This window comes from Scatophagus argus, chromosome 11 (genome assembly GCF_020382885.2).
Source record: "Scatophagus argus isolate fScaArg1 chromosome 11, fScaArg1.pri, whole genome shotgun sequence".
Lineage (NCBI taxonomy): Eukaryota > Metazoa > Chordata > Actinopteri > Scatophagidae > Scatophagus > Scatophagus argus.
The window spans coordinates 21,849,580-21,873,738 of NC_058503.1; the positions used below are offsets into that span (position 1 = coordinate 21,849,580).

Sequence of the window (24,159 nt, forward strand, 5' to 3'; positions counted from 1 at the left end):
TTTGGTTGTCACCACATGGGCAGCCGGAAGAAGAGACCAACGTGGTTTGTGGCGAGCTGCGCGACGGTGTTGTTTTCGCTTTACACTCGATGTCTCGTTTAATTCTTTAGTCGAAATGACTGAATGTAAAGCAGAAGTGGCTCCAGCGCCGGCCAAAGAACTGCTGGCTTTGAACCCCAAACAGGAGTCCGAGTTCAAGAAGAAGGTGCAGGAGGCGAAGAAGAAGAAATCCAGAACGGTGGGTCGAGATGAGGTGGCCCTGAGAGAACACGAGTTCACGATAGTGCTGTTGATTTATTTAACGTACCTGATTACACCCAAAGCTAACAGACGTTAGACTTTGTCGTGTCGTCGGGGTTTTAGCTAACTGCTAATCTTTTTACTGCGGTCGCGTTTAAATGGCGGCTCCAAAGTTTTCGCTCTCCGATTGAAGATGTTCTGTTGTGCGTTTAGGGATGATCAGAGAGAGGAAATATTAAAATAAACTGACATTCAACAATAAAACCAACCAAATCACTGTTAGAAATGATAATAATAATGCCAGGGACCAAACAATTGTTCTTAACACAATTATGTATGTACTCTTTTATACAAAATCTGTATACAAAAATGAAATATGAAAAGGCCTTTATGAATTGAGCCTGTTTAACAGCAGTCATCTTGACTTGACTTGTTGTAAGCAACATGCTCAACATCATCCAGTGAAATGGAATGCAGCCATCCTTCATGTTGTACATTTTTACTTACAGTACTCAGTTAATTTAAGCTTTAATTTAGCATCTGTGTGACTTCATCCTCTTGTTTATTGTATTTTCTGTTTGCAGGGGAACCGTTTGGCACCTGGAGTGATTTATGTCGGTCACCTGCCACTCGGGCTGTTTGAACCACAACTCAAATCTTACTTTGAGCAGTTTGGGAAAGTCCTAAGGCTGCGGCTGTCGAGGAGTAAAAAGGTAGGAGAGACAATAACGAAATGCTCAGACATGATGGACGTGTCAAACTGGACACAAGCAGATTGTGTTGGTTTCTACCAGAGAGCCATGTTTCTCACAGTAAGAATCAACAAGATAATTTTTAGCGATTTTTAATTTGAAGTTTGGCTCAGACTGAAAATGATCTCAGATGTACCAGTGGTCTGAGGTCAGATAACTGAGCCTACAGTAATGTGGTGCGTAAAGCTTATCACCTGCTCACCTGCTGGCAGAGCGATAAAACCCATGTTCCAACAACAACGAGAGCAAAACCAAAATCCTCTGTTTTTTGCTTTTGGTATGCTTTTCTTATTTATCACCATTTGTACTGATGCTATTGTTGCATCAACATTTTGCTGTTGGTCATTATTATTTATTGTACTTTATTAGAACTTTTGAATGGTGTCCAGTTATGTGTATTATTTCATGTTTTGTACCACTATTTTTATTGTGTGTATTACAGTGTATTATCATGTTATATTCATCTTTTTTCTTTCTGTCATCATCTCCCTGCAGACAGGCGGCAGTAAAGGCTACGCTTTTGTCGAGTTTGATTGCGATGAAGTTGCCAAAATTGTTGCAGAGACGATGAACAATTACCTTATGGGAGAGAGACTCATCAAATGTGAGTCCTGCACCTGTCTGAGTTCGGTTAAATTTTTAGAAAATTAGCCACTAAATCCCGTCTGTGCCATAATATGAAAATGTGATCTTTGTTCACGGAATCGTTATTAACTGGCATTTTACCGATGTGTGTACAGAAGCTAGCATTTTCAAGCTTTTGTTGGACAGCACTTTTTATCCATTGCTTTGCTTGCGTTAAGATCATCAGCCCAAACTTGCCTCTTGTCGTTTCTCAGGTCACGTGATTCCACCAGAGAAGGTGCACGAGAAGCTTTTTGTTGGCTGCCAAAGGGAATTTAAAAAGCCCTCGTATCCTGCTGTAGCGCGCTACAACAAGAAACGCACGGCAGAGCAGATCACCAAGATGAAAGACAAACTCGTGCGGAAGGAATGGAAGCTCCGCAAGAGACTCGCAGCTCAGGGCATCGACTACGACTTCCCTGGATTTGTGAGTCGAGTCAATTTTATTTAGTGAGGCCACTTTCTTTCAAAGAGCTTTACACTCAGCTTCCCTTAGAAGCTCGATTTGTACGTGATTGGATTGATTGGAATAGTAATGTTAGATGGAAGCCTATGTATTGTACAGCTGTAACACCACAGAGCTGATCTACACATGTCAGCGTTATGGTGACCTTTAGTGCTCTGTCTGTTTCTCCAGGCTGCCCAGGTGCCTCCGAAGAAGAAGTCGTCTGATCCCATGAATGCGTCGACGTGTAGCGAAGTAAGGCCAGCACTGGTGATGCTACTTGTAGCTTTGGCACAGACTGAAAATGGCCCCGGGTGTGTCAGTGATCTGGGGTCAGATAACTGTGCCGACACTACCGTGGTGCATAAAGCTTATCGCGTGCGTCTTTCGGTGGCCGCGTGATAAAACCCATGCACCGACATGCCGTATCAAGCGGAATGAACACGTGTTTCTAATGAGCTCCTCTTTTCCTCTGCAGGACGCCACACCAGTCTGCACCCCGTCCCTGCTGGAGAGGAGGAAGTCCATGGTCATAGACGATGATGCAGATAATGAAATTGTCATTAAGATGCCAACGGTAGAGAAAGAAGAAGAGGGCTCCTCGGAGGAGGAGGAGGAAGCTGGAGACAATGAAGAGGATGAGGAGGAGAGTGAGGAACCTTCTGAGGAGGAGGCCGAGTGAAAGGTCCTCGCTGTTTTATTGTGGACTTGGTGATCTGACTGTCAGAGCACAGACGTGTGCATCGGGATCACGTTTAGTCTTTGATTTGCTTTGAGAGCCACAGGACAAGTTTGAACTGAGTTCAGAAATCACGGTGTTTCTGTCAGCCATTTGTCTTTCTGTATTTCAAAAACAAGTATAATGGGCAGTTGTGAGTACCGTGCACGGTGCTTTTGACATGGTCACAGTAAGCTGGATTTATGGGCAACAGCTGTGCTTGAACTTCTTTGACCCGACGGCAAAATGTCTGTCTCAGAGCAGGCTGTTTCCTGTGCCGTAAGGCCTGTAGTGTTGATCCCAAACAGACCGAGACATTTGTTTTATAGCTACGCTTGTCTAAATACGTGGTTGTATTTGTATTATGTAAACTATGATCTATAAAAATAAATGATGTGAGAATGAGTGTGTGTGTGAGTGTTGTTTTTCAGCACAAGCTTCTTTTTAGCAGAAGATATTTTCACAGATGGAAGAGCGCGGCTGTGAATAGAATAAGCGCTGGCTGAATGCCATTTAGCTGCTTTATTTCCCAGTAGGGTGCATGCTGCTTCACTGTTGTGGCTGACTGGGACGCTTGGATCTAACAGCCAGCATTAATGTTATCAGTAACATCTGAATCATAGTGTCGGCTGTGAAGAAAGGAGTATCAGTGACCCAATGAAAGTCCAGAATAATAATGAAAATTTGCATGCCATTGGAAGGTATTGTAGCTTTGACTCCTACTGAAATATGAAGGTTGTGTTCTGTGTATTTAAGCTTTGTGTTAACATGTAAATGAAAGACTGTAAATTGAACGATTCATGTAAATTGAACATTCATTTACATCTTGAATTTCCCTCAGGATCAATAAAGTATCTATCTATCTATCTATGTACCTCTGTAGAACCTGGCTGCACCTGTACCTGACACAACAGGCTGTGTTTGTGGGCCATTTTGTAATTTTTGTCATACAGTAGATTTTTGGCCATGTGTCCCTGGTGTCCGTATTGTCTTGAGCCACACACACACATAACCCTTAAATCCTCACTTTTATCTTTCTGTAGCCAACAGTTTGAGTAAAAATGTAAACGCTGTAGGCTTTGAGTGGAAACGACCCTTCACATACCACACGTCTCCAGTAGATGTCGCTACACGTAGAGTTTTCAGGTCCACGATGCACACCGACGGGTTTTTTTTTTACATTGCCATGCGACAGTTTTCCAAGTGCCAACATCATCCCTGGACCGACTGCGCCTGCGCACGACGATCCCATTCTTGTCCTGCAGGCAGAATTCCGGGTGGAGAGTGTGAGAGAAAGAGAAAGACAGGAGATTTGAGGCCGTGGACTGGATATTTACAACAAGAAATAAGCGCTGTAGGTCCACTCCAGGTGCGGCGTTTGAGCAGGATATGGTAAGTGGAAACCTGAATGATGTATGGACACCTCCTCGCCTCCTTGTCATGTTTTCTTTTCTCTTTGTGCGCTGCCTGTCTGCCTGCTTGGTGAACTGACGTTTCATTGAAAGGAAGGGCTTCGCTAGGGGCTAGCTTTAGCTTTTATTCCCCCACACACACCTACTCTGTCCGGTGCTGTGTAAAGGTTAGCCGGCTGTTTTAGAGACAAATGAGGCAAATGAAGGAAGGTTTCATGGCCACGGGGGTGAAATTCACGGGGAGGGGGAGGCTTGTTTCACGTTAGCAGTGACGAGAAGCTGTCAGGGCGCTCCTCCGTTGGGCATTTGCTAGCAGTGATGGTCAGGCTCCGGGCTAGCTGGAGATCAGCTAACGATGAAGGAAAAAGAGGTGTGTGTGTGTGTGACAGAGAGATCGAAAGAGAAAACAGACACCAGGTGAATCTGTGTGATAAAGATGAACAGCTTACCAAAGGTGAAAGTAGGTCTGATTAAATGAACAAAGAGGATGGTGAAATTGCAAGCAATTTTAGGATGGTGTAATAACATCATAAGGCGGCAGCAACATGTTATTGGCATGTATTTTATTTTCATAGCTTGGGTTTAACAGCCTCGTAACAGCAATAATAATAACGATACTGATAACAGTGGACTGGAGTCATTATTACTAAAATGTACTCCACTCGACATGTCACCGACACGTCGATGCTCACACTCCTGTTGTTTTTATCCTGTATCTGTTTTAGCTGCCTGTTTGTTGTTTTAACCGTAATTTAAAGGTCTTGTATCCAGGGATCCTCAATGTGAGGTGTGAAGTCCCACAGGGGTCCTTCAGGGGGTTCCTGAGGCCCCCAACAAAAAGGGGAATAACAGAGTGTGTGACTGTTTTGGTCATGGGTTTTATACACACTAAAACCTCTAAAAGCAAAATTCCTATGACATGGGAAACCCCCTGACAAAATGTTATGAAATGATGGTCTGTGGTCTAATTTGTGTCAGTTTATGACCATGACATAAATAAAAGTTTGAGAACTGCTGTTCATCCCTGTTGTCCTTGTTAAATAAACCAACAATAAATTCAGCAGCTTTTACCATAGACAGCCAGTGAAACTTCGCACGTAGTTTATTGTTTCAACAACATGATTGCACACGCTTCACACACTAACGCTCCAACAAGGTCATAGTCCAGTGAACCTGGCTCACATCTCACTGCTTACAGGTTTGATTTTCACTTCCCAGAACAAAGGCCCACGTCTGATAGAGGTTGTCTAAGCATTCCTCTGTGGTAGATAATCCTGTCGCGCCGAAAGCTCGGGGTTATATGAAGGGAAGAAGGCCAGTCGGCATACGATGGAACGGTTTGGAACTGGAGAAAATAAACTCTGCAGTGACGTCCTTGTTTCTTGGTCGTTTGAAGCCCAACCCCTCAGCCCCCGCGTTTCCACGGCAGTAGTGGGTTGTCAAGAGGAGCATTTGAAGCTGTCAGACATGGGGGATGTGCGTTTGAGTGGGGAGGTTCATTCAGAGCCCTAATTCAGCTGTCATCGTGGTTTTGAATGTTGTGTGGCTGGATGACATGGGTTTATTCAGCACACTGTTGGGAAGTACCCAGGAGTGCTGGGGACTTTTACTCTGTGGCCAAAAGTATTCGGACACCCATATGTGATTGTTGCAGATCTCAGAGCTTCCACTCACATGACACACGTCTTTTCTAACACAATTTTTTTCTTCACGTTCTGATGGGCGACGGTGCTGCGTGCAGCACTCCTCACGGAGGATCTGAACTGAAAGTGTGCAACGACAAATCATTGCGGCATGCGTTCTGGTGGAGCAGCCAACTTTCAGATGGCACCAGCAGTTAATATTTTGCAAAGCAACAGTATTGACATCAGAAATTGGCAGCGGCAGACCATCTGCTGTAACAGCCTCATATCCTCACAGATAGTTGCTCTCATTCAGCAACAAGAGCTTTGATGAGGTCCAACACTGATGTAGGGCGATAAGGCCTGGCATAAACTCGACGTTCCGGTTCATCCCAAAGGAGCTGGATGGGCCTGAGGTCGGGGCTCAGTGCAGGCCAGTTCAGTTCTTCCACACCAAAGTGGGAAAAGCTGAATCTATACCATAAATTGTTGTCTCAAAGATTAGATTTGATTAATAAATTAGATGTTAATCAATATAAATGCTATCCAAGCCATTTCCAAGCAAAAGTGTCAGACCTTATCAGGCTTCAGCTGAGTTTTGATGTATTGGTTGAACAAAACAAATTTGAAGACCTGTTCTTGAGGACTGGTGAAATTTACAGATAAGTTTCACTGTTTTCTTACACAATAATGTCCACGTACTTTTAGTCATACACTCTAAAAAGTTTTTTTTTTTTTTATTTATTAAGCTGCTCTGGTTTCATTGTAAATTCAGAAATCTGTAACAGGAAGAATCAGTAGTAATGTTATTAAATTAGGAGATTTGATAATGAATCGACTCAACTGTTGTCCTTTCTGCTTCTCTTCAGGGTTCTCCAGGGCAGATCCCGGGACAAGACATGGAGCTCTAAGCTAGCCCTCTTCCATTCGCTGCCTTGCACGCTGCTCGCCAAAACCATCTCTTCTACTGCCGCTGTAGCGGTTTGGCTCAGACTACTCTAAGAGAAGAAGAGGGGGGAAAAAACTAAGTGGGAGGGAGTGGTGAACTCTCCCCAGCTGCTGTCCAGACACACACATGCTGCATTTCTGCCATTCCCCAAGCTCTGCTCCATCCATTCCGAGGGCACGGCCACTAGCTTGCTAGCGAGCTAGCACTTCAAACAAAGACACGGCCTGTCCTCTGGGATAAAAATACAACCAGACTGTGTACACTTTCCTTGTTTTTTTTCCTCTTCCCTTTTCCGGGTCACTCAGCCACACACTCATTAATCGGGGCTCCTTTTGTTTAGCTGTCACTCCCGCTGCTTTGAGCAGTGGTGGATTGCTAGTAGCCAGTCATTCAGCTGGGCAGACTGAGGAAGCCAGAGGGGTTGGTTATCAGAGGCCAGGATGATGGAGCCCAGCATGGAGAACTGCCTGGCCCAGGTCCTGCAGAAGGATGTGGGCCGACGGCTGCAGGTGGGGCAAGAGATCATTGATTACATTTTGGACAAGGAGAAGTCCCATGACCTGGAGCAGGATCAGACGGCACTGGACAAGATGGTCGACGGCATCGCCAGCTCCTGGGTCAACTCCAGCAACTTCAAGGTAATCCCCACTGACGAAGCAGTAAATGACATGAGCAGGTTTCCACACACTTGCACCCATGCTGGCTTAACGATAACCAAATAGCTTCGGGACCTCCACCATTTGCATTCTGTTTTAGACAAAAGTACATGACTGCACTCAGATGACTGTGTTTACTTTTTATTTCAATTAACATATCGTTTTCTACCCACTGAAATTTTCTGTCAAATTTCGACCGACTCTCCTCGTCAGTGTAAGAGGTGGTGTATTGTTTCACAACATGCTTGAAGTATCATTTGGCCTTCACTTTATTAGGAAATGTCTGCTAGGACTCATTCATCTCTGAGTTATGCTCATCTTTGAGATAAAGGGTTCAGAGACACTTAATGGTTATCAATGATTCAGGAGGCCATCTGTCATTTAGATATGGTCTGGTTTCATTGCCAGTTTTCCTTACACGTATAGTATTTGCTACAACTGGAAAACACTGTAAGCTTGCTGCAGAATTCTGACTGCATTTCCATGTCATTGTAGAACCGTATAATGGAGTTTTTCTAGTTTGTTTAAGGAGGAATTTCCAGTTTTTCCGACTGTTTGCTGTGCAGTGTTCTCAGGCAGACAGAGGCTCATAACATTATTGTTTCCCTTAACCATGGAGCTGGCTCACATTCTTCTTGTGTGATTGATTGTGCTTTATTTTGGAGTTTAATCTAGGGCACAATTTTATCTGACCCTGAATCGTGACTGCATCAGCAGTTCTCTCAGTGCCCAACCACAGGTTGCTTTCTCTGCCATGACTGTGAGAACACATTGTTTACTAAAGCTCTGATTTCATGTCGGGATATGCTGCTTTTGCTCTGTGTGGGCCTAAAAATGTCCAAGATATCTGCCTGAACAAAACCAAGCCTGCCTCACAATGCCCTACGTGCTGTATCTCGGCTGGTACTTGCCTTCTCTCAGTGTCCCTTCAGCCCCTTCAGTGTTGTGATGAGATGTTTTCTGGGATGGAAGTTTTTGCGTGCTGCAAATTACCATGTGTGTTGCACTGCTTTGTTTTTGCTCCGAGAAGTCTGGCACATGCCTGAGAGAAATGGTGATGTGAGGCCAGAGAGAGAGGGAGACTTTGAAATGTATGTTTGCAGGCTTAATTGGATCTGGCCTGGTTACTGCTCAAGGTACTGGAAGGCCTGAGCCGACAGATAAGAGTTTTCATAAGGGGGGAGGGGGTGGGGAGCAATATTTTTTGAAGCAGAAAGTCCTCCCTACACTGTATCATCAGTGGGCCTTTCTGGCTCTATAATGTATGATATTATCCTCCTTAGAATTTCATATTCTCTCAAAAATGCATCAAATCATCCACCCAGTTGCAAACACTGTTCAAGGTTAAAAAACACATTACTGTCTTTGTTGTTCTGGCTGCTGTAAACCTGGTGAAGGTTAGTTTGGCTCATTCTGTCGTCCTGTCTGATGCAGGTGATGACATTTCCTCTTCTTAAGGTCTGCTAATGCTGATAGAAAAACACATCTGTACATTTTCTGTGGCACTGCTGGTGCTGTTAGCCCAACAGAGGCAGTAACATCAGCACAAACTGAGCTGATCACTTGGCAACTAATGCGGAAACTATTTAGTTTGAGAGAGAGGGTGATGGATTCATTCGCCATAAATGGAGCTTCGGGCAGATGCTTCTAATACCGAGCAACTGTTTAAAGAAAGAGCTTTACAGTGTTCGACACTGCTAACCTAAACTGGAGTGTGCCATTAGGCCATTCTGTGTGTTTTCTTTGCTTTTGTGTTTAGATTCCAAACATTAGCTTGTTGTACTGCTGTAGTGGTGAGCCGACAGGTCAAGTGAAGGTGAAAACTCAGAGTCACGACTCAAAGGAGGTCAACATCATTTAAAACTGGCAGTACAGTTTAGTTTGGGTCTGCAGCTTACAAATAAATCAGTTATTTTTTGCTTGAACCGAATTAAATTATTTCTGCAGCAGCTCTTGTATTGTATTTCAGGCCTGCAAAGGTTGCTGAGAGACAGAAACACAACATTTGTCCCTTCTTGTTGAGAGCTGGAAGTTTGTTATGTTAACCTCTCCTGCTGTAGCCTTTGTGCTGCAGCCATATTGTTTTGTTTCAAAATGAACAACCCCAGATTAAAATCCACTAAACTTAGTTCATCACCCACCAGCCAGAGCATTTATTGGTCCAGTGCAGTGCATTGTGGTTGTTGTAGGTTTCTTTCTGTCTTTTTTCTTCTGCATAGACATCCCAGGTTTATTCGGCCATGTTCCCAGCGCTGAAATACTTCTTTAAGTGCAGTATCTTTGCATATCTTAACTTGCAGTATGTTAAACAACTTTTGTTTGCTTAATCTCAGGTGAGCTGTCTGTCACAGTACCTGTTCAAGCTAAGCTGTTCTGGTGCAATCTAGTATGCAAGATATAAGATTTCATTCTCTGTGTTGCAGACTTTGTTGGCCCACAGTAACCTTTCCACACACAATGGGCTCCCATGCATGTGAGGAACTTAAAAACAGAAAAGCCTATTACTGTAAGATTGGTAAAGTACTTAAAAATATTGGTGAACAATGCGTTTTGTGTCTTCTTAAGGGAGCAGAGAGCTTGAACATCCCTGATTGCTGTTGCCAGGCTATTCTGACTGTTTCTAAATCGAGCGATTAATGATTCATGTGCATGCAATTTCAAATCAAAGCGTGTGCTGTGGATGGACATGTCCGGGTGGCAGTTGTCATTTTCCAAAGCGACTTCCTTCTGTGTGTCTCGTCCATGTCGGGGTGTGTCAAGTCAGCAGCCACATCCCAGCTGAGTTTTCAGCTGCTAATTCAGCTTGGAAAAACGTCTGCATACGCCTAATGATTGGCTAAATGCAGCAGCGCTGCTCAGGAAGCCAGAGGTAGTGAGGGGCGTTGTGCTCGTCAGAAGTACCCTGAATTCACTGTGATGGTTTTGTAGACAATCTAAAAGTCTGTAGAAAAGGTGAAATTTAATCTGAGTGACTGAGTGACTTTGGCTCTGTTGCAGTCACTGGTAACTAAAATTACTAAATAAATGTAGTGGAGTGAAAAGTGCAGTATTTGGACTAGAAGTATAAAGTAGCAGAAAACACACAAAGTAATGGTACTCAAGTAGACCAATAATCAACATATGGAACTTGTAGTAAAAATAAAAGTCTTTGTATGGAAGTTTAGAATAACCAGTGGTGGAATGGACTGCAGCTAACCACAGTTTTCTCAAGTACTATACGGTACTTCAGAACAGTTTTGAGGTACTTTTCGTTGCTTGAATATCTTCTGCTGCTTTATACTTGGACAAGGCTCACACCAAAAAAGACAAAAAAACATTTGACATTTGATGGTCACTTGTATTCAAAGCACCCTCCTGTGACGGCTTCATTACCACGTTCAGCTCCCAACCACCATGAAGCTTGAGAAAACAAACAATAAACAAGGAAGTGGTTTATACATGACTGCTGTTCTCACACCTTTCCTGCCTCCAGGAGCCCAGTTAGGCTCTTTGTCAGTAACAATCATGTCAGCTCTCTGTTCTATCGTTTTCATCTCCCTGTGCAGAGCTGAGACCAGGAGCTCAGCTCGGTCACTGAATAAATCAATGAGGGCTGGCAGGACTGGCTCCCAGGTTGACGAGGCTTGAAGCAATTCTTCAGACAACCTGGTGCCGCCTGTAATGTTGTTGGAGACCGCCGATATGATTCTAGAGATTCTGTTACACTCCCTACAAGAGGTCAATGAGGAGACAGTATTTTTACAGTATTCTGGGACAATTTATCAGCTGCTATTGTGTATTATGTGGTGTCTTTCAAGCTTGGTCAACAGTCTGAAAAGTTGACGTTTGTGTTTTGTTTTTACCTCTCGTCCTGACCACCCAGTCGTTATTTCTGTTCATTCTGCTTGATGACTGAGCAGCACCAGGCGTGTGTTCAGTTTCGCTCATAATGTCGGCTACACAGATGCCCGAGGAACATAGCATGACCACGTCTGCCTCTCCTGCAGCGCGTTGGGCCTCTCCAAGGGTTTCAGTCAGCTCGCTTTAAAGTGTTTGGGAAATGTGTCCAAGCTTGTGTTTCTCAGATTCTGCGTAGAGGACTGGTGCGGTCTTCAGGGAGCAGTTGAGTGGCTTTTAAAAGGCTTTATCTCTGCTGTTACATTACAGTTTACTGCTGGGTTTTTGTATATGATGGTAATATCATTTCTTCTCACTTCCTTCAACAGAAATAATTACCAACGGTTCTATCAGGCCAAATGGTTTGAGGTTTGCCATGTCAACAATGACTTCATCCTTTTTTTATAGTGCAGAATAAGGTGCTTGGGGTAATAATAATAATAATAATAATAATACTTAAAATAGATGTCATGTATGAAGAACATTGGCTGGTATATTGTCATCATCCCCAAAAATCCAGCGTTGCTCAGGCTCTAATAGAAACAAGAATGGACAGGAAAGTCAGGACCTTTTGTTTGTGTCCGTCTGTAGTCTGTAGCTGGAGGGACGGCCGACTGGCTGACTCATTCAGAGACTGGACGGATGATTAGCTGCATGATGCTCAAACACTCGGGCAGCTAAATGCTCCAGGGCGCAGCTTAATGACATCATTTTGAAGTTGAACTCAGAAAAGGCTGCTTCTGTTGTTCTGCAGGAGAGTCCGATGTCTCAACAGGATATTGTACAGCGAATACTGTGGCCTGTAACGCAAGAGACCCCTTCCTCTCTAGCAACATTTTAAGTGCAAAGTCTCACATTTAGTCTCTGCTGCTGAATGGGAGGCAAAAGTAATGTGGCTGTAGTCCAGTGTTAACATTGGAGTGTTTAGCACTGAATACTTATACTGTCATTAGCCTCCTCTCTTGTCTTCTGTTTCGTACTTTATGTAATAAAGTGTTCATACAGAGTTATCTGTATTTATTTATTTATTTCTTTTTTTAGCTAAGATTTTATCTTACTATCATACCTGTTTGCAAATACTTATAGTACATTAGACTTCACTTTATTGATCCCTTTGGGATGACTCCCTCAGGATCAATGAAGTCTAAGTCTCAGTCTAAGTTTAATAAAAACGTAACCATAAATACAGGGATAATGTTTTATCAGACCAGTTAAAGAGCAGTCACAATAAAAGAAGAGCATCAACGCACGTCATTTTTCCTGCACTTCACTCTCTCTGTCTCGCAGTTCACTCGGGCAGTGTGTGTATTCGGGCAGGCTCTGGGTTTTGCTCAACAACGTTATCCAGATGGCTGAGTAAACCTGTAGTTTGGCTTGTCAGGGGACCGATGACCCTGTCTGTCTCTCTGCCTCATGGGCTCATTGATCAATGGCTTTTCTCTTTCATGTACTGCATCAGGACACTGTGGAGGTGGGGATAGTGTGTGTGTGTGTGTGTGTGTCTGACGTCAGTTTGAATGACAAACCCTTAAAGGAGCAGCTGCAACCTTTAACCAAAGCCTGGTCTAATACTTAGGATTAATCAAGCTTGGACACAAACACACACACTCTTATAGGCACTAAAACACACCTCCTGTTGATTCTCTTCAAGCGGTCAAACAGTCAAGTGAGTGGAAATCTTAAAAAGTGACGTACGTCATATGTTGCCTGTATGTGTTTACAATGTGAGCCTGCGTGAACTGACCACGCTTGTTCCCCACGTACACCTCCAGGTCCGTTTCCTGAGTGATCCGGTCATTTCAGCCTGAAGGAGGACTTTGAAGCCTTGGCACGGCCTCACGTTGAACGTTAATCCTAAACCGTGGTAACTTAGTGAACCGTGTGCAGACCTCAGGGGAAAAAGCTGCAGCACGCAGCTGCTTCCTTTGTCATTTATGATGATAAATGAACAGTCTTTGGGTTTCTCAGTTGGACACAAGCCATTTGAAGATGTCCTCTTTGGGCTCTGGCAGACTTTGAAGAGCATTTTGCACAGTTTTTTCATTTATAGTCTAAACCATTAATTGGGAAAATAATTGTCAGATTAATTGATAATAAAAATATTCATTATTGCAGACCTTGTGTCATAAGTAAAGTTTCATTCTCATTTTGTGTGTTCAGAGTGTCAGGAAGCACATGATTTAGGTCTGGCATTAGTGGGTGGAGTCAGTCCTTTAGGAGAAATTTACTGCACTCGTAGTATTGCTGTAATTGGGTTAAGCCGCAGAATTTAAGATCAGCACATCTTCTGTATCTCTACTGATTTTACTGTTGGTTAATTCTGTTTACTGCAGACAAACACTGCTGAATCGATCTAATATTCAAGTAAATCTACTTAACGCGACAGTTCTGGTAGAGCTGTTGTTCAGCGTTTCAGTTATTCAATTACCAAAAGGCCACGCATTCGTGTAAATGTTTGGTTTTTAGCGCAAGGATGTCCAAAATGGGGTCTGCTGGCCAACGTTTTGGTCCTAGTCTTTTGTGGCAGAATCAGAACTTCTTCTGGTTGGAATCTTTTCGAACTTAATGATGTGACGGATGCTTGGCTGTGTGGTGTGTAGTGAAACTCTCCGCCTGTGGTGGGGGGGCGTGTGCAGAGTGTAGCTGCTCATGTTTGTTTTGTGTGTATGTGTCCAGCCACAGCAGAGCCAGCTTGGCAACAGGGCTGCACTGCGATGTAAGTGATGCAGCAGTGGGTCGAGAGGGAGGAGGAGGATGAAGGTATTGATGGACCTCCTGCTGATGCTCAGAAAGCCTTGTGTCAAAGCACCCAGCACCTGGATCCATACTAACTGTCCCTTTATTCTGCCTGTGCTCCTTTTTTCTTTTTGTCTGTGCCTATTGTCTGTCCTTTATTGTTTTTTTTAACTTATCCATTCTTCCACTGGAACATACACTTCTCTGCCGTTATTGTTCTCACTCTCTCTGCAGATCTCCTTCACATTCAGCCCTATTTTTAACTCCTGTGAAACCTCCTGACTCCTGTTGCCTCTCTCAGTGCATCGTCTGCTGACGTGGTACGCAGCCCGTGTGTTCATATCCTTTGTTCAGTTGTGCGTTTGACAGCGAGGTGAACTTCACCCCGGTCTTGCCTCTTGAGGATGCTCCTTTCACACCCAGTCATGATGCAGTCACCTGTTACCAATGATCCTGTTTACCTGTGGACTGTGCTGTTTTTTTTTTTGTTTGTTTTTTTTGTCCCAAATGGTTTGTGGTGTGCTGCTGGCATCAACTTCAGAGGAAGCAGATATTTACAAAAATAAAATGAAGTTGATGAGGTAAAAAATTAAATGTATTGTCTTTGGATTGTTTTTAGCATATGCCAAAAAGGATTAACAAATCGTCATATTGATATTTATTAATGTTTTACATGGTGTCCCAATTTTTTGGAATCAGATTTGTATTTCGAGGTTTAACTGCATTAAAAAACCCAACAAAAAGATCCCTTTGTCACCACCACCACCACTGCAGCAGCAGCTGTAAACCCCCACCCTTCCCATCACTGCCAGTAAAAATCTGTCCATTGGTGAGACCTTTTCCGGCGCCAACCCCATAGTCATAATCTGCTCTTATTTAATCTGATCAACCCAAGGATTTTTTTCCTTTTTCTGAGTTAAGCTAGCAGCTCCATGTGTGTGGCAATCCTTCATTTCGACATGCCACTTGATACATGTCAGATGTATTTTCTTTTCCAGCAATTTCTTACACAAACTGTGTGTTTTTAAAATGTGCGAACAAATCACAGTGTTTGTTGCAAAGTGGGACTGCTGGTCTCCCTGAACGCTGTGAATGAAAGCTGAAATTCCACTCAGCAGCCGTCAGTTGGCAATTAATGAGCACAACTGTCTGGCAGATGGAGAGAGGAGATAGACCACTGAGTCTGTTTAGGCTGGGTTAGTCCGCCTCTGCCAGTCGCCTCTCATTACAGCACACGCTGACCGATGAATGAGGGGCCAGTGCATCTTATCAGCACTGCAGCAGGCTATGCAGCATCACATCCTGAGGTGACTGATGAAAATGTTTGTAGACCAATAGATGCCTTGTGATGCAGTTGTTGTGGCGGATGTATGATAATAAGTACTAGTACATGTTGTACTTGTGTGAATTGTAACTAGTTACATTTCTACAATGCATCACAGATTTTTCCTGCAAATGTATATTGGTTTGTCAATATATATATAGCTAGTAATAATTGGTATCGGCCCTGAATGTCCAAGTGTTAATCAGTCATTTAATTTGAAGATAAAAAGATTGTTTAATTACTTAATTACTCTTTTGTCTCTGTTGTTTTACTGAAATTCAAGGGATAAAATGTCCTTGAGGGAGTGAATGAAACAGAGAATGAAATAAATACAAAAGTGTTGTGAGGTTAGCTTGTTTGGGCAGAAGCAAAAAATGCAAGGAACTTTGTGTATAAAGAGATGGATGTTGACATTTGATAGCCAGGAGTTACTATGTTCTCTGTCCCAGCTAAATATAATGAACAGAGGGAAAACCGCAGTCTAGACTGATGCTCATATTCATGTGTAATGGTCCTTACTGGCAAAGATGGTCGAGTTTTTCTCCCCAGCTGATCAAATGTCTTGGATGATCCACTGCTGAAACCGTTCAGTCTGAGAGCTAATTATGTGTGAATGACAAGTCGGGAGGAGTCGGTTTGCCAGTGCACAAATTAAAACAAGGGTGAAATGCAAGTCTTTCTCACTGTGAGTTGTGCCAGACAACATCAGGGGAGGTCACAGAGAGGGTTTGATCACACCTGAATCACTGCAGGCTCATTTAATTCACTTACTGAGACATATTATCCAAGTTGTTCCGCCTTAGTTGGGCCAACTCCCAGTCAGCTGTGGAGGAAGTCACAGCATGTTATGTCACCGCTGTCTTCTTTGTGTGTGTGTGTGTGTGTGTGTGTGTGGGTGTGGGTGTGTGTGTGTGCGGGCGTGTCTCTAAAAAAAACCCAACCTGCAGGCATTGATCAGCTGAGCGTCAGTGTGTGGATTCGTGTTGTGTGTGTTCTGTTCAGCCACAGTTTCATAGTTCCTCTGACTGTATGTTCTTCAGGGATCAGTGCTCATGTGCAGGCAGACCCACAAGCAAACCCTCCTCCTTTGTCTTTGTGTTGAACTCTGTCCCCTCAGCTCGTTCACCGCCGGAATACTGCTGCGTCATTCTGTCTAAATTGCTGTTTGAATGTGAGTCATGCAACACACAGCTTATGTTTTAAATTCTTTTGTTTCAGAAGAGAGGCCTTGCTTAGCCACATGGTAGTGATTTAAACAGCTTTTTGTGCGTGTATGCAAATTGCACCTGATTAAAATCTTAAGATAATCTGTGGCCAAACATGGATAGAAATTGGATTTAAAATCAAGTCACATCTATAATCACACACAGTGCAATGTATACCGAAAGTCTTTGGTGCTTTTCTCCAGAACGAGCCTAGCAAATAGACAAATAACATAAAGATCGATTGGAAAAAAAGCCATAAAAGAATCTAGCACATAGATGAAATAAAAAGTAAAAAATGAACAATAGAATATTCAGTAATGATTTTCCCTCAACACTTATTGTTGTAAATTATATAATGAGGAACAGTCTGAGTAGCTCCATGTTCCAGTGCATGTGCTGCTCTCCCTGAACGCCTGCCTCTCACACCGCGTTCGATGCTTTGCTTTGGCGGCCCGTCGCTCAGCCTTGACTTCGATGTTGTCATCACGTCCTCTTGTCTTCCGTTGTTGTGCACTGCAGCTCCGTAACTCCTGTCTGTTGCAACAGGGCACGTGACGTTGTCCTTTATGGCAGATAATACCACAGCCTCTCCTTCAGCAGCTGGATTACATCATGAGCAACACTGACAGCGAAATGAACACAACAGTGACAAGCCCACCTCTGTGATGTGCTCATTGTCCACTGGACTGAACTGAAACAGTCGATTGTTACTGCTGAACGGGACTTGTCTTCTCCTAAATCAGAATCAGAATTCCTTTATTTTCTTTATTTATCCCTGAAGGGAAATTCTTAAACACTCCTGAACTCTGAATAACTCCTGACTCGTGATGCAAGTGTGATTGTCTCAGTTTTTCCCGGTGAGGATGTTCTCACCTGCTCCCTGCATCAGCCATCAAGCTAAGCAACTCATCTCATCCTGGTTCTGTGTTTGTTTTATAAGGTTTATATTTAAAAAAATGTTCAAAAAGGATGAGGTTTGGTAGGAAATGGGTGAGTTCTGGCATTAGGAATAAGTTAACCGTCCTCCAACTATACAGAAAATAGACTGACAAAATGTAGCTCAACTAAATAAAACAAATGGAGTAAAAGAATGTGGGCAGGGATGGTTATAAAGAAAATACCATTATTTAAACAAAAACTACAAACTCAATGGTCATATTGAGATTAATTAGGGTGCACTTGTAATACGATTGTCGGTGTGTACGTTTCCCCGGTGTCGCCGCTCCACCTGCCTCTGAGAGGAGCGGCGACGGGCCAGTTGTGTATATAATTTATATTAGGATAATCTCTTTTGTCCCAGCAGTGAATGGAAAGTCACATGTTTGTCAGTACAGTGTGCTCGAGTGGCAGCGAGCTGATCCAGGACGCCGCTTCCTGCTGTGCTCCACCTCCTCTTGGGAACTGCATACAGACATGTCACCCTCGGAGGAGCGCGTGATGAGACAATAACCCTGTAACACTTGCTATAATCCTGGGATTATATTCTTGAAATTCAAAGAAGTATATCCCTCCAGTCAGTTTTCCTTTGATCTGCTCTCGTCCGTGTCATTCTCCACGCCAGTCCACAGGGGCTCTAACGGCCGTGTCATGTTATCAGCTTGGCCATTTGTTCTGCCGAGTCAGCAGGGCCCAGGAAGGAAGCCGCCGAGTGTACAGCTAATGCGCTCTGTCATGGTCCAGAGTGTGGAGGAGTGCTGCGTCATGGACAAAAGAGTGTGTTGTTTTTTTCCTTCTATCAGAGTATGTAATTTTATATCACAGTAAATGGTTTAGAATGACCCTGCTGCACTTCTTCACATTTGATCATTTTCTTCGTTCCTTTGGGCTCCTTTTGGGCTCCATCGGTGTAACACGACCATTTGTCTTTGAGTGGATAATAAGAGAGCAGTTGTTTTCCTGATTCCCATGCCCCTAAAGACGGAAGGAGAAGAAGGCTCACAGGGATGAGAGGGGCTTTTGGGGGAAATGTACAGCGACAGTCGTGACCTCCTCTGTTTGACGCGGTCATGTTTAGACCTCCTGCTTGACCTCCTGCTCTGCTCTTCTGCTTTTCACTCCCAGACAACACAATCTGGAATATCTACAGAGCCGCAGTAACAAAACTCCTGCTGAATGCTGGTTTTATTTTGTAGCTTTTGCTGACTAACTGCTGATGTTATGACTTGACCCTAAGTGAACTGTCGGCTGGCAGTCATACTGTAGTCATATTGTTTCTTTCCTTTTTTTTTTTTTTTTCTGCTAATTCTATTTGTATCTCTGGTTAACCATAAAAATGTGACCGCACATGCATGCTGGCAACATTATACTTCACTTCAACACATTAAAAGGTAATCTCACTGGCAGCCACAGCACAACACAAACGCCACATCGCCCCTCATTTTCAATACAATAAGTGCAATGCAGGGGTTGCCATGAAGTCTGAAATGTGAGAAGACAACACAGAATATCTTCTTTTATCTTTCCTTCAAGCACAGCCTGATGTTTCCCCTGGAAACTGTGCACATGACGCCTGCAAGTCACCACACTGCTGTCACAACTCAAGGTTACAACAGGGACTGTCCTTCTTCATGATTAGTTTGGACATATTCCTAGAAATTAAGGCAGGGGTTCCCTGTGAGCTCTGGAACGAAGGGTTGCCTACGTGCTTAAAGTTAAGATACAGCGAACTGATTTATGTTTCTGTCTTCAACCACTCCTCTGACAGTTAGTCAGCCCAGCACCATCTGACAGTCGTGTTATTGTGAAGTGTTTGCTGATGCAGCGACTGTCCCTCTGCCTCCATGTCTCTTTTTGTTTTGGAGCTGAGCCATGTTAGTTTGCTGCCACTGTCATTAGGGCTGTTGTCTGCCTACAGAGTGATGTCCTCCTCTATCCGGTGTGGCAGGTGCCATGGTGGTGTATGCACGACACCGTCAGACACTAACTTTGTGTCAGAGGCGTAAGCATCGACAGTCACGCCAAATAAAGCTGCAAACAGTTTCCCAAATTCGGTTCAGTTAGCTGAAACATCCTGCAAAGTGTTTATTATAGTCGAATAATAAATATAAATAAAGTGGTATAATAAATAAAATAAACTGATAAAGCATTTATGCGTAAGTGCATTTGAGTATTTGTTTATGAGTAGACCTGTGAGGGAAAGTGACGCTGAGGTGCATGTGGAGAACAGCGGTCCCAGTGTCCTCGGTAGTCTGGGCTCTCTCTGCTCTCAGCAGAATCAGTAAAGCATATTCATCAACAAACCGAAGTGCTGATTTGTCACATCGCAGTAGCTGGTCGAATATCTCGTCTCTGTCGGTTGTGTTCTGTGAGTGTGGTCAGTTGCTGCCTGGCTTGCTGCTGCTGTTTTTAGTCATCTGCCTGAGGGAACTGGCGCTCATGAGCACTCGTGGTTACCGTCTGATAGGCCCCATCTTTTCCTCTAGGACACGCTGCAAAATAAAATTCTTTCAAAATAAACAAGCAACTTAAATCAGACCTCCAGCTGCATCAGGATAACAAGTGGCTGTTCGTAGGTTACTTAATATGCTTTTTGACCTACATGCTTTTTAAGTGTTTCCACGCTCTTTTCCGTACAGTCTGAAACAATAGAATAGGACTGCTCAACATTTGGTTGCTCAGTAAGTTAAGTCATATGCCACATGTTTGCAGCGACACATACATTCAACCTGGTGCTAATGAGAAAGCTGCATGTGCCGTATGAGGAAATATTGCCATGTTAGTGGGTGGGAAAGAGTGTGTGTGTGTGTGTGTGCTGGTAAGTCACCAGGGTTTATCAGTGAAATAGGCTCAGTTAGACTTTTTGCTTAACCAGAACCACAGGTCTCTCTCAGGGGGAAGTCTCACTCTGGTGAAGTGAGTGATTGCAGTTGTTTCCTCAACTGGATTGTTGAAATCAGCTAAATATTCAGCTGTCACTTAGGAAGTAAATTCTTGCTGGCAGTTCCTCAACAACTCACCTCTGGTGAGGTGTCAGAGCAACTATAGATTTCTGTCTATAGTATATATAGGTCCCAGGTTTGAAATTATAAGAGTTTCTCTCCAAGTCCTGCACCTGACCAGAGAAAACACAACATGAAGAGGCAGATTTTGTGTGTGTCTTCAGCTGAACTGTTGTCATATGCTTTTCTTCCTGTGTTCTTCCCAGAGCTTCAGTCTCACGTTAGTCATTTTTTTCACCTGTCTGCCTCTACATTTTCTCTTGGTCACTCTGTTTCCCAGCACCGACTCCGGTCTAGCAGGAAAAGTGTTACTACAAAGAGATTGGCATTGTTATACTAATTGCCAGCCAAATGTAGAACATTTTTGGCAGGTCTGTGAAGTTCATCTCCGTGTCCCTTTTGGAGGAAAGAAGTGTTTTTAGGTTCAAGGGGAATTTTTTGTCATTCTCCTCTCTTTTCAAATTTCCTCGTAGACCATCCATCCTCCCTGCTTCCCTGTTGTGCACTCACTCTGTCTACTCTGCATGGCCCGTGTTGTGGCCGTACTTGTTTACTACTCTTATCAGATGGCACTAATGATAGAGCTGTGGTTATACTCTGTCTGTCGAACTGTGTGCACTAGGATGCGTGTTTGTGTGTGTGTGTGTGTCTCTGCAAACCACGACGCAGGCTGAGTGACATTCCCCACAGCTGTGTTGTATTCAGATATCAGGGGAAAGTGTTGCATGCGGTCTCTATATGCAAATTTGAGGTAATCTTATTGTGTTCCTGAGATAAATTCTATTTAAATGAAAGTTGCTGTCTCTGAGCATTAATAATAAACTTGATTGTTTATAAGACCACCTTTTTAAGCTGGCATATTCAGAATGGACATATGCAAGTTGAAAGTCTCAAGCTTTGTATCCAGAGTAGTATGTCCACAACTTTACCATGCGACTGTCCCTCAAAGACAAGCTTCTCATCTTCAGTGGTCAACTGTCGCTGACAGATTTATTATCTGCAGGTTGTTAGTTACAGCTCTGTCAGGGAACCCTGGTGGTAATGAGGTTACAGCTCTGACCATTAATTGAAATGTGATTACTTGTCTCATTTCCTGTCATCCCTCAACTGTCAAAAATACATTAAAAAAACTTCACAAATTATTTGATAACCTCTTCTGCAAAAAGGTCCTAAATATTTGATTGCCACACATGACAAAATACTAATTCTGCACTGTGTAATGCTGTCTTAATGCTAAAAGCTAAACAGGCGAATATCAGATTGTCTAACATAACTCTGTTCAGATGACTACCGCAGGAAAACATGCTCAGGCTAGCAACTCAGATGTTAGATATTAGATAGGCTTTAACTACACTTAATAATGTGGTTAACAAGTGGTATCCTGAACTTCACTGTTTTAATCCAACCCTGATGCTTTACTAAGGCAGTTTTTGTTTATTTTTCATTTTAATTTGTTACCACATTCATGTTAATCCTGTTTAAAATATATAAATAAAGAGAGAGAGAGACGGTGAGAGGGAGGGAGGGAGGGAGGGAGGGAGATGTATTAGTATCAGTAGCAGTATGTCTGGGGGAGGATGCTCTCATTTTAGTGTTTTCACTGCAGGAAGTCAAGCGTGACGCCTCGTCTCTGGAGGAAGTGAACTGGAAAAGACTGATGTGTTTGTGTGTGTATTTGTGTGCTCTTTTCATTTCTGTGTAGGTAGGTCGCTGTCTGGTTTTCTTCCATAATGAATGTTTTACTCCACATTCCGCCGTGTAGTTGGCCACCACACCTGGGGTCCTGAGCTCTGCTGAGCGGCGTTGAGTCACCGTGTGCTCACTGCTGGCTAATCACACCTCAGGAATATGATAACACCAATGCTGCCATCTTCAAATGCCGGCATGACATCAGAAACACCCGCCCCATTTCCATAGGAGGTGATTAAATCCTCAAACATTTGCGGCAGAGACTGCTGTCTTGTGTTGAATGGTGCCATGAGTTTTCCCTCACACAACTGTTTGACCATTTTCAGCTTATCCTCGAGCAAAATGGCAGCTATAAGTTTTTAGTTTGGCTCATCTGCTGAGGGGTTTATGAGCTGTATGGCGGTGAGCCACCAAGGGGCGATGCAGATTGTTTGGCATTGCTTTTAGGGAGCTCTCATGTCGTCCATCTCTTTATACACCCATTGGCCCCTGCCTCCCTCTCTGTGCCATAACCAGTCAGCATGCACTCACTCTTGTTTGCCCAGAAAGAAAAATTATTTGCAAGAAGGCAATCAAAACAAACAACAATTACTGTCACTTTTTAATCATTGTCGTGACAATAACGAGATCCGACAGCAGCCTGCGACACAAACACTGACGAGACAGACTGTAATCTGCAGCGTGTAGTTATTTTACAGTTCATGTCTCTTTGTCTACAAATGTAGACACGTCTCATCTTGTGTGGTGGTTCAGTGAAGACGCTACAAAACCAAACAGGAAAAGGTGAACTTCTTTTGTTGGTGCGCAGGATTGGTAGCTAATAGAAGCACTTAAAACAACTTAAACCAGTGCCTGCTAATGTCAACAACTGTCAGTGCAGGTGCTGAAGGATTTGGTCCCATTTCTGCAGTGATACTGCAAACAGAAAGCAGCCCTCCGCGTTGCAGTCACAGCTACAGTTTGATTTCAGTTGGACTTGACACTAGACCTGGTCCAGACAAAGCCCTGGCTTTATGGAAAGCCCTGAGGTCTCAGAATCCAGTCAGTACGATGTAGCAGGAAGCAGTGAGGCAGCGCCAGGTATGCTGCATAATCATAAAGCACTTTGCAATAAACTGCAGCCTTCATCACGTGAACTCAGTTTGGAAGAGTCTTACAGTTTGAATTGCTCTGTGTGCTTTTAGATTTTCCCTTTAATATCCAAGGAGATTTTTTCTAGCTTAATTTGGGAAACTTAAGCCTTGTTGTGAGGTGATCTTGTGTGGTTGTTTATGTGGAAAAGAACAGCATGCGGTGCGGCAATCACTGCAAAGATGGCAACATGTTTCTGTGGCTGCACTTGTGTCTGCCTTTTCTCTTTGTACATGTGTGTGTGTGTGTGTGTGTGTGTGTGTGTGTGCGCCGTTTTGTCTTGTGATGAGATGACAAGTTTGGTGAGTGAAGTGAGTGAAGAGAAGAAATCCTTCATTTGATTTAAAGACTCCTTTGCTCGCCTCTCAGGAATGGAGATGGAGAAGCCGGCTTGTGGTTTTGCAAGCAGTTTTTCAGGCTGAACAGGCACATTTTGTTTGAAGTGAACTGGGATTCATGTTCCTGGGTTGGTTTGATCAGTGGTTGATCCCTGGGATCCAGCAGCCCTCTTCTGGAGCACACAGTCCCTCTGCAGTTGCCTCACATCTTAAATCTGGTCAGAGCTGTCAATCAGACACTGATTTGTTGTATGCAAGGTTGAAAATGGGCTTGTTTAATCTCCTGCAGCTATTTTACCATCCAAAGCCTAAACAGAACATCCACAGACGTAATGATTGGTTGACAAGCACATTAGCGTCTCGCTTGCTTTCAGCGTCTCATTTATATGATTGATGTTGTGTTCAGACATGCAGCTACAAAGACACAAGAAGAAGCAGGATGTCAGTCTTATTCAATCCTGCTCCACAAAGACACACTAATGTCAGAGGTGTGAAGTCTGGGAC

At 43.5% G+C, this 24,159-nt stretch overlaps 2 protein-coding genes and 2 non-coding genes across 17 annotated transcripts in view; all 4 read left to right on the forward strand.

Moving 5' to 3' along the window:
* The first annotated feature begins 4 nt into the window (after positions 1–4).
* On the forward strand, positions 5–3,184 carry nifk (nucleolar protein interacting with the FHA domain of MKI67). Its single transcript, XM_046404865.1, has 6 exons — positions 5–238; positions 825–953; positions 1,488–1,596; positions 1,832–2,043; positions 2,254–2,316; positions 2,540–3,184. The coding sequence occupies exons 1-6, from the start codon at positions 116–118 to the stop codon at positions 2,741–2,743; spliced, it is 840 nt and encodes a 279-aa protein (XP_046260821.1). The 5' UTR covers positions 5–115; the 3' UTR covers positions 2,744–3,184.
* Positions 1,102–1,231, forward strand: LOC124067697. Its single transcript, XR_006844803.1, has one exon. It is a non-coding gene; the product is annotated as a small nucleolar RNA ACA64 (small nucleolar RNA).
* Positions 2,355–2,485, forward strand: LOC124067696. Its single transcript, XR_006844802.1, has one exon. It is a non-coding gene; the product is annotated as a small nucleolar RNA ACA64 (small nucleolar RNA).
* A 782-nt stretch (positions 3,185–3,966) lies between the features above and the next one.
* Positions 3,967–24,159, forward strand: part of clasp1a (cytoplasmic linker associated protein 1a) — a 67,116-nt gene continuing 46,923 nt past the window's right edge. For 7 of the 14 annotated variants that reach the window (XM_046404407.1, XM_046404408.1, XM_046404418.1 and 4 more), the window contains exons 1-2: positions 3,968–4,171; positions 6,683–7,400. In XM_046404407.1, the coding sequence (XP_046260363.1) occupies positions 7,203–7,400 (198 nt within the window). In that variant the 5' untranslated portion in view covers positions 3,968–4,171; positions 6,683–7,202. Of the gene's footprint in view, positions 4,172–6,682; positions 7,401–24,159 lie in introns of all 14 variants that reach the window. The other 7 variants (XM_046404411.1, XM_046404413.1, XM_046404416.1 and 4 more) reach the window with 2 other exon arrangements.